Source organism: Ursus americanus, chromosome 12 (assembly GCF_024610735.1).
Source record: "Ursus americanus isolate L20-20 chromosome 12, mUrsAme1.1.p, whole genome shotgun sequence".
Taxonomy (NCBI): Eukaryota; Metazoa; Chordata; class Mammalia; order Carnivora; family Ursidae; genus Ursus; species Ursus americanus.
The window spans coordinates 38453051-38470594 of record NC_142138.1 but is presented as its reverse complement, the minus strand read 5'-3'; the positions used below and the strand labels follow the sequence as shown (position 1 = coordinate 38470594).

At 33.9% G+C, this 17544-nt stretch overlaps 1 protein-coding gene across 3 annotated transcripts in view; it reads left to right on the top strand.

Annotated features, from left to right (window-relative positions):
- COL24A1 (collagen type XXIV alpha 1 chain) overlaps positions 1 to 17544 on the top strand; it is a 364391-nt gene that overhangs the window by 91997 nt on the left and 254850 nt on the right. For all 3 annotated transcript variants that reach the window (XM_087866074.1, XM_045801865.2, XM_045801864.2), the window contains exons 12-14: positions 798 to 842; positions 13767 to 13820; positions 15877 to 15921. In XM_087866074.1, the coding sequence (XP_087722200.1) occupies positions 798 to 842; positions 13767 to 13820; positions 15877 to 15921 (144 nt within the window). The remainder of the gene's footprint in view (positions 1 to 797; positions 843 to 13766; positions 13821 to 15876; positions 15922 to 17544) is intronic.

The window sequence follows — 17544 nt, the reverse complement described above, 5'->3', positions numbered from 1 at the left end:
CTCACAAAACCCAGTGAGATAGGTCCTATTATGATTATTGTCACTGTAGATGAAAAAAATGAGGCACACAGAGAGAAAGACTTGTCTAAGACTATATACAGGTAATAAGAATGGAGCCAGTATTTGAACACGAATCTTTGGCTCCAGTGCTTGAGTGTTTAAGTATTATGCCCTACTGCTTCCTACATGACCAGAAATCTGTAGGTTACGTGGGATAGAGGCACAATACGCTCTTGAGCACAGTGATAGAGTTTCTCTGCCTTGACTTGCCTAATGCTGGCTTTACACTAAGGCAGGTTTCCCATACAGTTGCAGAATTGCCGGTGCTAGGGCTAAATGTGCGTTTATGTCCAGCCAGAGAGACAGGGAGACAGAGATGAGGTAATTGTCCCTTAGGTTTTGGAAAAGTAAGACCTTCCTGTTTATCTGGTTGTGCCAGCTTTGGTTGTGTGCCTACCTCTGGACAAATAACTATCACTAGAGGAATGTCAGGATCCCATTTGGAAGTACAGGTAGGATGCATTCCAGAATAAAATCAGGATGCTGTTATGAAGAACAAAAGGAGACACTTCTTTTATTATTATTATATGTGTATATATGTATACATTATTATAGGTGAATATTATTATATTCAATTAATATATTGAAGCTTTTCTGAATGTCATACCAGTTTAAAGAACAATTCATTTTTCTCTTCATCATACTTCATTAATTGATGTTTGAGAAAAAAAGATATGTAATATCTAACTCATTCATTTATTCAACAAATGTTTATTTTTGACTTTTACATATCCTAGGGTGTTCCTGGTATCCGGGGAAAGAGGGGTCTTAAGGGAAGACAGGTAATTCAACTTTTGTTTTTTGAGGTTCAGTTCAGAGAAATATAATCTAATTGTGTACATATTTCTCACCTATACAAATATAAATGTACTTGTTCTTATTGTCCACAATCTTTCTCATTCAACAGAATTTAATTTTTGCTACCTTAACAGTCTGTCAAATAATACCTGAAATTGTGAAGGAAATTTTAGATTAAAAAATAATGAAATTTAATGCTCCTAACTCATTTAATAGACCAGTGGAAAGGACCTTTATCCCTATGACAAGGAGCTAAAATGTCATAGAAAATACATGAGCAGTTTAAAACACTAATGATAGCACGATTCCCCTCCTGTTTTACAGGTTTTAAAAATGCCTGCTTCAGACATTAGCTCAGAAACTACTTCACTACAGCTTCTTATATTTTCAGATTTAAAAAATCAAGGAAAGTGAATTTTGCCAGATAATATAATAATTTCAGAGATGGGTGGAAATTTTGACATCATCCAATACCCCATCCCTTAACCAATGAGAAAACTGTGGTTCAGGGAAGCATCCTCCTGTTATCCTGGCTGAGTTAGTATAGCTACCTAGCCACCTCCTTGTCCTTGCGCTGTCTTTGCTACTGTCCACAGGTATTTATCAGGGTAACACTTTTTGTGCTACACTGTGGTTTCTAGTCTATGAGGAAGGTAATTGTGTTTTTCATAACAGCTTTTCTAAAATTTTGGTGTAGATAAATAAAATCGTGATGATAATTGTAAAAGATTACAAACCTCACCAGAATATTCATATCCTTTTAAAGCATTTTATCCTTGCATGTTGCAGTATTTCTTGAAGGTAGATTAGAATAGGTATTAATGTCACCATTATAAAGGTGAGGAGAATGAGGCTCAGTGATGTCTAGAGACTTGCTCAGAATCCACAGATAATGGTGGTAAAATCAAGAATTGATCTCAGCTCCCCTGAGTATAAATCTAGGATCCTTTTCCTTACTTCCTCAGTATTTCTGCTCTCGGCTACTCACACTGCTTACAAGAGCATGATTAATGTTTTCATGACATTTGGCCAAAATGTGATAAAATTATTTTAAAATTTCACTTTAAAAATTTCAGTTTATTAAGATAAGCTTACCAAATTGTCAAGAAATTAAAAATAAGCCATTTTGTTTTCTTACATTTATATTCCAACTTTAAAGCTACTGTAGCATTTTTTAAATAATTTTTTTATTATATTATGTTAGTCACCATTCAGTACACCCCTAGTTTCTGATGTAAAGTTCCATGATTCATTACTTGCGTATAACACCCAGTGCACCATGCAATACGTGCCCTCCTTAATACCCATCACCAGCCTATCCCATTCCCCCACCCCCAACCCAAACCAGAGTCCAAATAATCTAGCATTTCTAACCGCAGAAACTGTCACCATCACCACCTACATTTTTCATTCTTAAGCACTTTGATAAATATCTTACACTGTCTTCTATTTAATTTTTGATTCTAAGTCTCAAGGTGTCTCTCATTTAATTACACTGTCTGATACTGCAAAACGTTGTTACTTCTTTTTGTTTAAGCCCCATACACACACCCCAATAGAAATACCTCTCTAATTATCATGTACAAATATCGAATCTAAATATGTAGATGTGGGCTGTCTCAAAATTGACAGTAGGTGAAATTTATCTTCTTTATTCTTGTCTTCTCCATTATTCTTCTTAATTTTTTCCATCCTCCTCTTTTCAAAGTGTGGTGTCAATAAAAGAATGAATAAAATTATTTATGGTATTATATAGATTATTTGTAATGCTTCAACTGTTACCTTACCCATTAGTAATTATATTTTTAGTTTAAGACAAAATAAGTAATCTACAATGGTGGAATTTTAGGCATTGTTGAAAAAATAGAGTATTTTCCCAAAGCCCCTGTGATATATCACTTATGTAGCTACCAACTTCATTTAATAATATGGCTGGTTTTATATAGATATTAACTTAATCTTGGAAATGTATAGGTAATTCCCAGCTTCCTGCTCATGAACTCAAATTATCCATGGAAGTTTATAGATAACTTCTGTTTTTTTACTCTCTAATTATAAAATTATCCAGCAGATGCTATTGAATTCAAAAGAGGAGTTCAAGAAAATTGTGGAAAAGTAATGAATAGAATGATTACTGGGTTGATTACACTGTTCTTTACCTTACAAAATTTGTAAAGTTTTATTGCTTTAAAAACATATGCCCTCTTTACAGATTTAGATCCTTAGGAAAATTATATTTGAAAAACATATGTATCTCATTTTTCCTAAATAGTGTTTATAGTAGAAAATCTGTCTGGTGCTATAATATGTCATGTATGCTATATATACTTTTGTTTTTACCACAAAATGATTTGGCCATGATTATGAGGAAATCATAGTACTTAAATTAAAGTAAGATACAGTTACAGCCACAAGTCAAATTATGCCAAGGCTGACCTCAGACATTGTTCTAGAATAGTATCTTATGTGTAAATGCTCCCCTATGTTCTGTTTATTATAAGTAAAATTGTCTTCAAATAGCTTTGACATTAAATAAGGGCAAACATATTAGCTTGGGATATTATGCTTTATGGGATACTTGTATTTCAATTTAGATGATTAAAATTCCATGAGAAGAATGGTTACTCATTACTGTTTTATTAACAGTAAGATGAAGTATCCACTCTCTGATGTAGAAAATTTTAGGTGTGTGGAATACAAATTTGACCATTTTTTCTTGGCAATTGATTCAATTATGTATAGTATTTGTTATGTCTGAAGTAGATATTCAAATACAGGTGCATAACTAAAGCACACCAGCCTACCATAAGGAAGAGAGCAGAAACCTATATATCTGAAAGAATGTAACAGAAACCTTGGAAATACTGAAATCTAAAAGTACTTGTATCTAAGAAACTTGTGGCTATGCATATGTCAAAGACAGTTACGTCCAATTTTCAGCTGACTTCAAAGTTATTTAGAAGTGTGGGTTCATGCTTGATTAGGGTACTGCTATGTGGATCTCATGTTATTTCATTTACTATCATTAATATGAATGGCATTAGATGTACTCTATTATAATTATCACTCCCCTTTTATTAATCTGATTATTCTTTCTGTATGTTAAATTTCTCATTTCCTCAAATTTTAGGTAGATAGAAGTATGCATCTCAAGAACATAGAATATGATTCAGTTTGAAGTAATTTTTATAACATAATTTGTAGAAAACCAATAATTCTTTTTAGATAACTCCTTAATTTTTATGTAATATTTTTTTTAAGATTTTATTTACTTATTCAACAGAGAGAGAGACAGCCAGTGAGAGAGGGAACACAAGCAGGGGGAGTGGGAGAGGAAGAAGCAGGCTCATAGGAGAGGAGCCTGATGTGGGGCTTGATCCCATAACGCCGGGATCACGCCCTGAGCCGAAGGCAGACGCTTAACTGCTGTGCCCCCAGGAGCCCCAGTTTTTATGTAATATTTTACACAGGTTTTTAAAGTCTCTGAAATTAAGGCCAGAAGCTGGTAGAATAAATTACTTCACTTTCTGTATTAGGTATGACTGAAACACTTTGACAGTCAAAATAGACATAGAAAACCTCCAATATCCAAGTTCAGGCCTTTCTAAATATTAATCAAGATGAACTTCTTTGCACTGTTGAGTCGGTTTCTAATCTGTGTACTAAAGCTGTGTGTTTGATATGTAGTTTACCAAAATATTAATCTCTCTTTCCCTATATATAGACATCATATGCTATGTACATATAGTACAGAAATATAGAGGAGTAGTAAAAATCCTGTCCAAAATTGTTCAGTGAGTTAATAACATTACTAAGCTTAGGCTCTGAATATTGTTGCTATCAATCATATGCTGCTACTGCTGGCCAAATCATCACTTATTTTCCTGAATAAACACCAAGCATGGAATTAAGTTGTTGTGAACCAACTTCCTTAGTGATTTCTGTATTTTTTTTAATAAAATGATAGACTTACAAGTAAGAAATATCTTCTTCTAGGTAGTATAAATATGATATGAACTCTTTTGAAAATGGAAACATTTCAAAATAGGATATTATTTTGGTTGTTCAAGAGTTATTTTGTATTTAGCCTCATACTGCTATTTTTAATTTAGTGTTTGGGTTAAAAGTTATTTCATTTTAAATCTTACTTCCCAGAAAGCTTTCCCCCAAAATAAAACATTGTATTTATTCAGTGTTTACAGATTGATTTGATATTTATAACACAATGTGTTTTTAGTTTTTCAACCAGGAAAAGTAAGAAAACTGGTTTTGTTGGAAATTTGGTATGTTTTGGGGTCAGAGTACATAAAAGCAGTTATATTAACAATTTTATTTGTTCTTTGGTCTTACGTTGTTGGCATTTGAGAAGTTTTTTTCTTCCCTGTACTATAAGCTATTTTTGATTTCAAGATTGTAGGATAAGGTATTTACTAATAATCCTTACAATTATTTTTAAAGACCTCATGTCATCAGTTGCTTATTAGTCAATATTTGTGTACTCGTGCTTTTGGGTATGGAGATATTATAGTTCTTACCTCTTTCTTTCCTCCCCTTTTCACACCCTACATATTACAAATGGATCAAAATCCTTACTGTCAGTTAATATTAGAGGACAGCCATGGGGCTCTAAATGCTATTCGTCCATTCTTTCTGCTGTCTCTGGATATAGCTTGAATTTATCTCAAGTTCGTTCTGAAGAGATCTCTGAAAAAAACAAGGTAGTAGACTATCTTTATTGGTTGGACTCTTAAATACCATAGAACTACCATTCTATTTTATATGCTTTACTGTCTTTATTTTAAAAACTTCTTGGAACATATCTGATGAGCCAGATTCTCTAAAAGTGTAAGTCATCCACTGATTTATAATAGAAAAGAAGAATGCTATTAAAAAAGAGAGAGAGAAGGCAGGGAAAGGTTTCATATATATTTGTTAACATCAGTTTTATACGTATTACCTAATTGTAAGCAGCTTCTTTTTTAATGCAAAGTTTTCAAACTTCATTCTGTAGTGCCATAGTCAGGAAGTTCTATAGTTGCTTTAAAAAAACCAAGCAAAACAAAACAAAAAACAAAAAAACCCAGCATTTTACGTGGCTCCCGTACTGATTTAATCAGTAGTCCCTTTCTTGTATTAAGCTGGTTATGCAAATTTATATGACTCCACAGATCTAAAATATTTAGGCCAGAACTGACTTGTCGGGATTGAAGATAAACATGAAATTAGAGCTGGAGGAATTTACTCTCAACAACGCCTAGAAAACTGTTGTCAAAATATAGAGGGTTTTTTTTTTTTAATTTTTTATTGTGTTATGTTAGTCACCATACGGTACATGAGGTTTTTGAAGGAGTTTTTCAGACCTGATAGGAGTAGATTATAAGTAATCAAATCATATTTCATTAAAGTTTGACAAAGAAAAAGTATACTCAGTTTTCTTCTAATGCAAATCAAAATATCATAGCCTTAGAATGGCAGACAAAATAACACCGTTAAGGCACCTGGACTTCAGAGATGTTTACTTTTCTAACTATAGAAAGGAGTATCTCTTCCTCTTTTCTCATGCATCTTTCTGTTAGAAGAGTCTATTTAAAGTAAACTGTATTTTGGCTTCTAACTCCAGTGTTAGAATTTCAGAATATAAAATCCTTCTGTTAGACATCTGTTATTAGTTTCTATCCTTAGCCCAAGACAGTCTTAAATACATATTGCACAATAGTGTCTCAGATGCATACATTTTATCAAGAATTTGGAGACAGTGTTTTCTTTGTTCAAAGAAAAGTTTGTAGTTAGTTTGATTATAGAGAAAGTACTACTGTATCTAGAGCATTCTGGAAAAAGTTATTACTCTTTAAGTGATTCTGTCTCTTTCAGAAAAACTATTTTCTTTTTTTTTTTTTTTAAGATTTTATTTATTTATTTGACAGAGAGACAGACAGCCAGCGAGAGAGGGAACACAAGCAGGGGGAGTGGCAGAGGAAGAAGCAGGCTCCCAGCAGAGGAGCCTGATGTGGGGCTCGATCCCAGAACGCTGGGATCACACCCTGAGCCGAAGGCAGACGCTTAATGACTGCACCACCCAGGCGCCCCAGAAAAACTATTTTCTAATTTTTACTTACTGGTTGTAGTCTGTAGTGACTATATTTTGCTTACCTACAGCTTGACAAGACGTATGCAAGAGGCCAGGACTTTGAATTAAACCTACCTTCTAGGTTGGGATAAATAGAGAAGAGAGACACCCAGTGAACTACAGCTGATAATTTGAGGGAAGTCCAGACAGAGCATGATTTCATAGAAATATAACACAAACAGGTGGAAATTCAGGCAGGCAGTGATTTTCAGGGCAGATAACGTAAGAGAAAATTCAGAGATTTGTAGGTTATCAAAGTCAGGAATGTAAGTACAAATATGGCCATAAGACTTGGGTTGAGTTCAGGGACTGTATTCCTTGTGTGGAAAAATGGCAAGAATAAGGTTGGGGCCCTTATGATTGAGGGATAGAACATGTATACCAAAAGTGCTTCGTGGACACAAGAATAAGGCAGATTGCAGTTCTCACAACTGGAGTACAAGATGGTAACCAGTCTTTAAGAACAAAGCAGGAATTTGAATCTGAGAACTGAGGCCCAGAGCATAACTAGGTAAACAGTAAGGTCTCTGAGAATTGGGCTAGAACTCCTTAAATTCTTACCTAAGTTTAAAATTAGTTTCAAAAAATAAAAAAATTTAAAAAAATAAAATAAAATTAGTTTCAACCGACAGGAAAATGGTTGACCCTTGAAGTATGGATCAAATTGTCCTACCTGTGAGGAAAAGAAAGGGGAAGAGACTGAATGAATCTTCACAGAGTACTTCACCCTCTAGCCTTTTCCTATAGTAATAGTACTTTATTTTTGAAGGATTTAAAAATATCACAATTTTGTGGGAATATGTATTCATGTGTGAAAGGTGTAGAAGTAACTACCAGGTTTTATTTTAGTGTTTCTGATCCTAGACAAGTTAGTCTGATCTTCTTTTCATTGCTTAATGTTAGAAAAAGTTGAATTCCTGTTTTTGTTGGTAATGCCTATTTAGTGTATATCTCTTTTATGATAATTCTTATTTATGTTTAGTTTGAATATGTTGTTTTCAAACCTTTGTTCTCTGAAAAGAGCAAAGTATGTTCATAGTTAACTGTGGCCTTTAACAGAAAAATTTTGTATTGCTTTTATTTTTTAAAATTCTGTAAATGTAGTCATTAGTATTTTATGGTTATTTTGGTCCTCATACTTTCCTAATTATTTTATATGCAGGATTTTTTCTAATTTCTTTTTAGAACTAGGAAAATAATCATTTTACTAGACTCCCTAAGCACAAAGTTTTCCACTGTTTTAAGATGTTTAGATATACTGCCAAGTTTAGAGCACAAGTCTGTGCTCTAGAATATTAATACCACACATATATTCAGGCATACCAAGTCTAGAATAGTTCATAGTATTTGATCGCTATCAAGTTTGATTAACAGTACCATTGTTAGACCCAGGCAAGAGAGAAACTTGATCTGGGCACTATATTTTGGGGAGCCTGTACATCACAAATTAAATAAAGTAAATATATATTAAAAATAAAGCAAAACAAAAACAAAACACATGAGTGCCCCTGTCACTCAGGATCCAGCAGTTAGCATTGATATGACCTATAATCCTAGACAACCACTCTTGTTACTATGTATTATCTATTGCTGTATAACAAGTTACTCCACGTTAATGGCTTGAAGCAACAATAAATATATATTATTTTTCAGAGCTTTTGTGAGTTCGGAATTTGGGAATGCTTTATTTGGGTGGATCTAGCATAGGGTTTCCCATGAGGTTACAGTCAAGATTTTGGGCAAGACTACTGTCATCTGAGGGGCGCCTGGGTGGTGCAGTCGTTAAGCGTCTGCTTTTGGCTCAGGGCATGATCCTGGCGTTCTGGGATCGAGCCCCGCATCGGGCTCCTCCGCTGGGAGCCTGCTTCTTCCTCTCCCACTCCCCTGGTTGTGTTCTCTCTCGCTGGCTGTCTCTGTCAAATAAATAAATAAAATCTTAAAAAAAAAAAAAAAGACTACTGTCATCTGAAGTCTTGACTGGGTTTAGAGGACCTGCTTTTAAGGGGCCTTACTTGCTGGCCAGCCAGTTTGGTGCTAGTTATGGGAAGGCCTCATTTCCTCTCCATAGGGACCTCTCCATGTGGCATCTAGAGTGTCTTCAGGACATGGTTGTTGGCTTGCACCAGAATGAAGTGGTCCATGAGAGCAAGGTAGAAAGTGTAGTGCCCTTTATGACCTAACCTCTGAAGTTACACCGTACTTCGATATTCTGTTGGTCACATAGGCCAGCCATGATTCAAAATGGGAGGGAACTACACAAAGACATTAATATCAGAAAGTGAGAATCATGGGGGTCCATCTTTGAGGCTGGCTATCACAATTTAATGTCTTCAGGCCTCAGAGAAATTCTTCTCCATATGTGTGGCCTATAATCTCACGTCTGAATGCCATGAAGCTTTGTAGGTGATACAACTGCCAAAATTAGAGACAGAATTTCCTCAAGATTGTGGTGAGGATTTGGGTAGGAATTAGAAGCACTTAAGTAAGAGCAAAGATGAATTAATTAACTTATCTAATTCTCCTTTCAGTATGAATGCAATAGAATCCTGTACATAGAAGTGCTATTTCCTGATCATGCAGACTTCTATTTTCTTCTTTCTCTTTGTGTTATGATTTATGGTTTCAGAAGTAATAGAATTAGTGCAGTATTTGCAATAGCTGTACCTAGAGACTGAAATATTTTACATTATTAAGCAACTTATATTACTCCTAAATTTGCATTTCATAACTATAAACTCAATTCATGAAGCATGAATTTTTCATTAGCAATTAGATGAATATGAAATGCTAGAATCATGAAGTTTTAAAATATAGATATTAGATTAAATTTTAAAAATTGTAAATAAATATAAAATTTTAATTTAACTAATATTGATAGTAAATATAATTTGAAATAGGAAATAAAAAGCCATAGAAAGTCTTCAGAGGGGTGATCTATTTAAATTTTAAAATCTAGAAACAATGCTAGTACTTTTATATTAAACATTACCACTTAGTAAAATTTGCAAATAGAACTTTACACAATCTCTACCTAAAGATTTAATTACCAATTTTATTAGTTTTCTATCACTGCATAACAAATACCACAAACTTAGGGGCTTAAAACAACACCCATTTATTTTCTCACAGTTCTCCTGGGTCGGGAGTCCAGGTACTGCTTAACTGGGTCTTCTGCTCAGGGTCACAAGGCTGTAGTCCGAGTAAATGTCTGCTGGTTGCATGATCTTCTGGAGGCTTGGCTTGGAAAGAGTTCACTTCCAGCTTCATTCAGGTTATGAGAAGACATCATTTCTTCAAGGCTGTAGAATTGAACGCCCTGGGCTTTTTGCTATCTCTTGGCTCTAGGCCACCTTAGGTCCTATGGACTGTCCACAGTTCCTAGAGATCACTCATAATTCCCTGCATGTGGGCATCTCCAACCATAGCCGCTTACTTGATCAAGCTTACAAGGGAAGTTTTTAGCTCCAGGCTGCCAAGATGGAGTCTTGTGTAGTATAACATAATCATATCAGTGATATCCCATCACCTATTCTATATTGTTTGTTAGAATAAACAAATCATAGTCCCACCCTCACTCAAAGGGTGGGTATCACACAAAAGCAAGAATAGCAAGAGGTCAGAATCATAGGAGGTCACCTGAAAGTCTATACTGATCCAACAGTGGAAATGAGCAAGAACATTACTCATGAATTGAAGAGATCGAATGAAATCCCTGAGATGTCATATTCTTCATAAAATAAAATTTTATACCACATCAAAACAAAATGTAAGAAAGAGAATTATGCACAACGCAGAAGAAACAGTGCACCTCTGGTTTGCCCATTAGTAGATGGTTATCAAATTGATCAAATTGGCAAATTGGGCAAGAAAGGCAAAAACTCAAGCTTCCCTATGGATGATAATCCTGGAAAATGGCTATTAAATCCTTTGGCAGTGTAAAGGTATTCCTAGGGAAGCACGATTTGATTTAAATTGATGGTTATAATTTTCCACTAGGTAAATGTGAGAGAAAATTTGGCATTTTATTTTACAACAAATTCTTTCAAGTGAAGAAAGAAACTATAGAAACTATCTTTTGCATTCTAAGTTCAAAGGCAAAGTGTTTTGTCGCTATTGTTCCATGTTTTACAACCAATATTTTAAGATCAGTTTTTGACAATGGAGATTCATGAATGCAAACCTTTAGGCTCCTAATTAAAGGAATACAGAACCTCTCCTGCATTAAAAAAAAAATCACTCATGTAATTACTAGAAATGAAATAACTGATAAACAACAAACACATGACATCTTCAACAATATAAACCATTGGCATGATGTTTTTTTTAAAAGAAAATATATGTCCAGTATGTAGCCAAATATAGTGATGCTTTTTGTGGCATTAACTGTGCTATATTTCATTAAACAGGAAAGTATATCTAGATTTAATAGGAATTATTTCAGAAATTGATGATACAATGGTCAACATATAGGAAGGCTAAAAAATAATAAATGATCTGTCTAGACTAGAGAATTAAGAATGAAAAGAAATGTTTAATGGGTAGTAAAGTGAGAGGAGAAATAATACATTAAAAATTTAAAAGTAGATATTACTCAGTTTAAATAAATTGTTTCAGGGGCAAAGTCAAGTTAACAGCTAATATTTATTATAATGTTGAAGTACCAGAAGAATAGGATGTTGAAATTAATAAGTATTTTATTATTCATTATGCTAGTGCAGATTTTGTCATAAGTAGACAATTGATCATAGTTCTCTCCCCTTTCCCCTTCTAGGGGGATAAAATCACTAGTTTTATGGAAAGCTGATCTGGAAAGCAGCTCCTCCTACTGGATGAGGATGGGGCCACTCAGTCCCAAATCTTCCAGGCAATCCTGAGTGAGTCCCCAAGGTTGTTTGCAGTAGTCCCTCTCTGCTCCTTGTTCAGACTGATTGTGTCTTCATTTTTTAAGAAAGACTGTTGAGATCTAATTCACATGCCATAAAATTCACCCTTTTAAAATGTACAGTTCAGTGGTTATTACTATATTGACAGAGTTGTGTAGCTGTCACACTAATTTTAGAATATTTTCTTCACCCAGAATGAAACCCTATACCCATTAGCAGTCACTGCCCATTCTCCCTGCAGCACCAACGCTAGGCAGCCACTAATCTGTTTTCTACGTCTCTGGATTTGCCTGTTCTGGACATTTCACATTAATGGAATCATGCAATATGTACCCAGTCTTTAATAGTTCATTGAACTTTTTGAAAAACCTACTTATGATCCATCTAAAAAATCAATCATCTCTTATGTTTCAGATTTATTACAGAATTTTTCCTCCATTTTTTCCATTACCTGTACATCATAAATACTTTGAAATACCCTTATTAGCTCATACTGAATAGTATGATGTATTGCAGATATGTGAGCTTGTTGACAACAGAATTTGACTTCCAAGGACAATGAAAGCAAAACGCCTGCCTGAACTTCAACTGACTTTGAAGGGGGTATGGCTACAATATGCTGGACTACACAGATGGTTTTTGCATTATCCTCTGATTACAGAATAAGAAAAACTGCTTCTAGTATAAGTTAACTATGCCTTAGAAACATCATACTTTTTTTTCCATTGCTAAACTATCTTTTAAATTTTGCCCGTTCATGTCTGTGCTAGCAAACCGGGATTTTTGGCAGTCTATTAAATAAGTATTTAGTAACTGGCTTGCCTAAAAAAGAGATTAGAAGACTCTAATAATGTACTTTTATTTCTATTAGTCATAAAAATTTTAAAAAGGAATATTATTAAAATGTTGTTAATGATAAATCTTGTAAACCATTTTGCAAAGCAGCTTTTAAAAAGTAAGCTTTAAAGTTGATAAATCTAGTGGCAAATCTTTAGAGAAGAATTTCAGTATACAAAGAAAGAGCAACTGAGTCATTGAGTTATTTTACAAAAGAATATATAATAAGAAAGTGTGTTACTTACTATCCTTCATAGTTTTACAGTGTGGAATCCTCAGGCATTTGGGAAGCTTGACTTTTAGTGGCACTGCATTTTATGGTTGCAGGATTTATGTGCATTATGGCTTTCCCCAATAACATAGTACTTAACTGATATTTGTTACATGTTTATCGTATCTTGAAATGATGAGCTAAAATACTCACTGTAGAATAGGAGAAAGAGTGTTGACTCTGCATTCAGACTTCCTCCATTCAAATCTCAGTCCCACTCATGACTGGTGAGTGCAAGTGATTTAAGCTCTCTGTGCTTCAGTTTTCTTGTCTGCAAAGTGAGGTTATTAATATCCATTGATTCGACTTGTTATGAAGATAAAATGAAGTAGTATGTATATAATAAAGTTTTTAAAGCCCTTACCACATGGTAAGTGTGCTAAGTACAGGCTTAAATAATATTAGCCATTTTATTCTGTGTGTTGTGGGTCTAGGAATGGCATGAAATTGCAGAGATAACTAATGGATTGGTCAGGCATGAATCTTTGTTATGTTCCCTCTCACTCAGTGATTCTTTATAGAGTGACGAACAAATGTATATTTTCTCCAACTTAGCTTTCTGTATATATTATGTGGTATGTAAAATCATTTTTGTAAAACATAGAAATATTGTACTGAACAAAATCAGTGAAGTATTACACAAAACAAAGACAAGTTTTTGTTGCACTACAATTTAGAGGTTAGGAAATAAATATTTCCTATTAGTCAATTCCTTATCAGAAAACACAACAAAAATGAAATCTTTATCCATGTTGGTTTTAACGGCATTTCTTCTTTTTCCCTGGGCCAGGGTTTTCCAGGTGACTTTGGAGACAGAGGCCCTGCTGGCCCTGATGGCAGTCCTGTGAGTACATTGCGATGGTCCAGCCTTGCGATTTGACATCACTCAGATGTCACAGCACCTGCACTTGCCATCCTCTATTATGACATTCAAATAAGCATGATTAGCCAGACAATTTTGATACCTCTGGGCACATTCCAATTTGCAAAGACAAAAATGTTATGAGTAAATTCTGTCTTGGGAGATAATAATTAAAATTAATCATTGTGACCAGGTAAAATATACCTGCTTACAAAAAAATATTAGAAATATATGATCATAATACTGACTCATATATTTTTGGGGTGAGGGGGAAGACTTTCATGTACATGAAGGAATTAACAAGCCTCCTGTAAAAATTGTGCTCTTAGTGATTTCTCTTTTTGACTCAAGCCTGTCATTGATCTGCTTAACTTTTGGGTATTTATTTCTAGAGAAGTCTTCTCCTTTGGGATTATTCAGCTATTATTTTCAGATTAGAGAGTTACTATTCTATAATTTAATTATATTATCAAAGGATGATGGATTGTTGTTTTTTTGACATTAGGTAGAAAAATTTTCTTTTTTTTTTTGCTCTCAAAAAATATCTATCAGCTCCCTCCAATCTATTCCATGCATACATTTTTTTAAATAAGATTTTAAGGTGAATTAGAGTCAATAACTAAATCTTTGTAGCCTAGATTAGGAATAGTTCCTATATTTAGATATAGGTAAATAACTAGCATTTATACTTAATGTGTTTGAAAATAGTTTCTTTTTTATTTATTTTTCTAAATTATGACTATTAGTTATTCAGTTAATTTAACCAAAGTTTTATTTGTTGTAAGTCTTGGCAGATAAGAGTAGAACTGATTTCCAAATAAATTGTTAAAACCTGGATGATGTTTTAAGTAGAATGTTTACCATAGTTTTCTTGTCCTTGATTCTGGGGCAAGAGTACTTAAAGAGTAATAAAATTTAATAGCATTTATGTACTTGCATAACTACTGTGAAGCCATCTTATTTAATTTTTTGTCAGTTAAATAAACCTGAAGTTTGTTAGGGTTTAAATTTTTCTTTTTGAAATCTGCTCTTTATTTACAGATAATTCTTCTCGAAGAGCATTTTCAAGCTTTAAATCTTTAAAATTTAAGAATAAACTGACTATTTTAGTTTACTGACTTATAATTCTCTATATTTTTTTACTGTACCTGATTTTCAAAACAGAACTTGAAGTACAAAAGAAGAGGGGACCCGTTCTTGTATTTTGTATCATGTGAATAATGTAACACTGCCATGGAGTGGATTAGGAATTATCATAAAGACTATAATGACAGGTTCAAAAGACCATCACAAATCAACTGGAAAAATTAATATTGATAATTTAAAATCTCATTTATTATATACATAATTAATGATATTGGCAATTTCGTACATTTGTGAGAAATTTTTCAAAACTTTTTATACATTACGACAGTTTTCACTGTGATCTTTACAACAGTGAGAACAAATGTTATTATTCCTTTATTTTTTTAAGTAGGCTCTATGCCCGCTGTGGAGCCCAACATGGGGCTTGAACTCACGACCCTGAGATCAAGACCTGAGCTGTTATCAAAAGCTGGACACGTTAACTGACTGAGCCACTCAGGCACCCTTAAATGTTATTATTCCTATTTTATAAATGAGAAAACTGAAGTTTAGAGAATTTAAATATCGTACTCCAAGAGTGGGTAGTGTTTTAAACCATATGAAAATGCTCTTCTAACTCTGTATGCTGACCACTTACCTTTTTATATAATACATAGGTTGGTTATGTCCATAATGCTTACTACTTATAGGATTTACTTCCTTTATTAGATACATAAAAGACACAGAACAATCTATCCTAGGCTAGGTGGTACTCCTGGCATCCAAAAGCATGGAGCCAAGGGCATTTTTGAAGAACATAAACTGCCATCAGAGATTTGCATTTCTTAGGGAGGATGCATGAAGGTAAAATCTGACATATCTTTTTTCTAGAAATGTTTGTTTTTGTCTTTAGAAAATACCCTTAGTAGTTTGCAATTGTATTTAACCAACTTTGTACATTTCTTTTACATAGGGACTTGTAGGTAGCATTGGTCCTCCAGGATTTCCCGGGCTTAGAGTGAGTATCAAGTATTATCATTCTTATAAAATATTGTGTTTATATTTGTTAGATGCATTTTAAAATCTTTAGAAAAATGAGGTGTCTTAGTGTTATTGTTGGATGTCGGACTTGCTCAAATGTATTTTTCCACCAGATACACAAATTAGACCAGGAGTATGAGTCAAAAAATTAAACTTCATGATAACCTAAAATAACAAATTTCTACGAATTTATGTGTACATATGTATTTATGTCTGTTTCATTAATAGATACTTAAGACTCCGTTTCTTCAAAAGTATGACATAGAACAGCCACTTCTCTCCTTTGAAATATTCTTTCATACCGTCTGGCCTGGATAGATATAGATAGGTCTAAATATCATACCATACCATATCATAGCACATGGTAACTGTAGATTTTATTTCTGGAATAAAATTGAACAAATGGTTGGGAAACATCCTGAACAATAGGTAGTAGTTATACTTCACTAATGCTGCCAAACATTTTTTTAAAGATTATTTATTTATTTGAAATAGAGCATGCACAAGCGGGGGGGGGGGGCAGAGGGAGAGGGAGAAGGAGCAGCAGACTCCCCACTGAGCAGGGAGCCCGACAACATAAGGCTTTATCCCAAGACCCCAAGATCGTGATCTGAGCCAAAGCAGACACCCAACTACTGAGCCATCCAGGCGCCCTACTGGTAAACATTTTAATACCTAATTTATTATACTAAAAATATAAGTGACTGTATTATTTGTCCACTTAATCATTTTTATTCAGTGAATTTAACTCTGAGTTTCCCTGGAGTTTCTAATGTAGGCAAAGTACAATTTAGTAAAAGCAATTCTGTGGAGACCAACATAATGCACTCCAGATATGTAGTTATCTGATAAATTTTAGATTATTCACTGAAGCAAACAGACTGCTACTTCTGCCATATCTTCATAAATATATTCTCTCAGTCAAGCTTATGGTTCATGACAGGGACATAAGTTGCAGATATTTTATATAAATTTAGAGCCATGTGCTTCAACAGCTGAGCTAAAGGCAAGATTCACATACTTTAATGAAATGTAAGAAGCCTAATTAAAATAGAATCTTAAAAGTAAAGTATGTATATCCGTATAAAAATAGGAAGTGACCGTGGGCAGAGGTAAGATTTTCCCTAAAAATCAATTTAGAGCGTGCTTGTAATCCATGAAGCAGGTAATTAAGACTCCAGAGTTTTATGCCATAAATTATAACCACAATTATTTTTAGCTTCAACTTGAACACAGGTCTTTTGAGTCTAAATTTAATGTTTTTTCCCCACCTTAACTGCCCCAAGTCAGAAGGTGACAACTTGACCAAAGGAATACATCAAGAGTTCAATTATTGGATCTATGGTAAAAATCAGTATAACAAGTTTTAACTTGCCTTTTGGGGCTAGCAAGAGTATAGAATTGAGAGTCAGAGAATTTATACAGACTGTTTTATACGTTTAAACTTTACTTTTACATGATATTAGCATACTAATAATAAAGTTAGCAATAACAGCTCACTCTTTTTAAAAAAGATCTACTTATTTTTTTAGGGAAAGAGAGAGCACGGGGAGGGGCAGAGGAGAAGCAGCTCAAGCAGACTTCCTGCCGAACGCAGAGC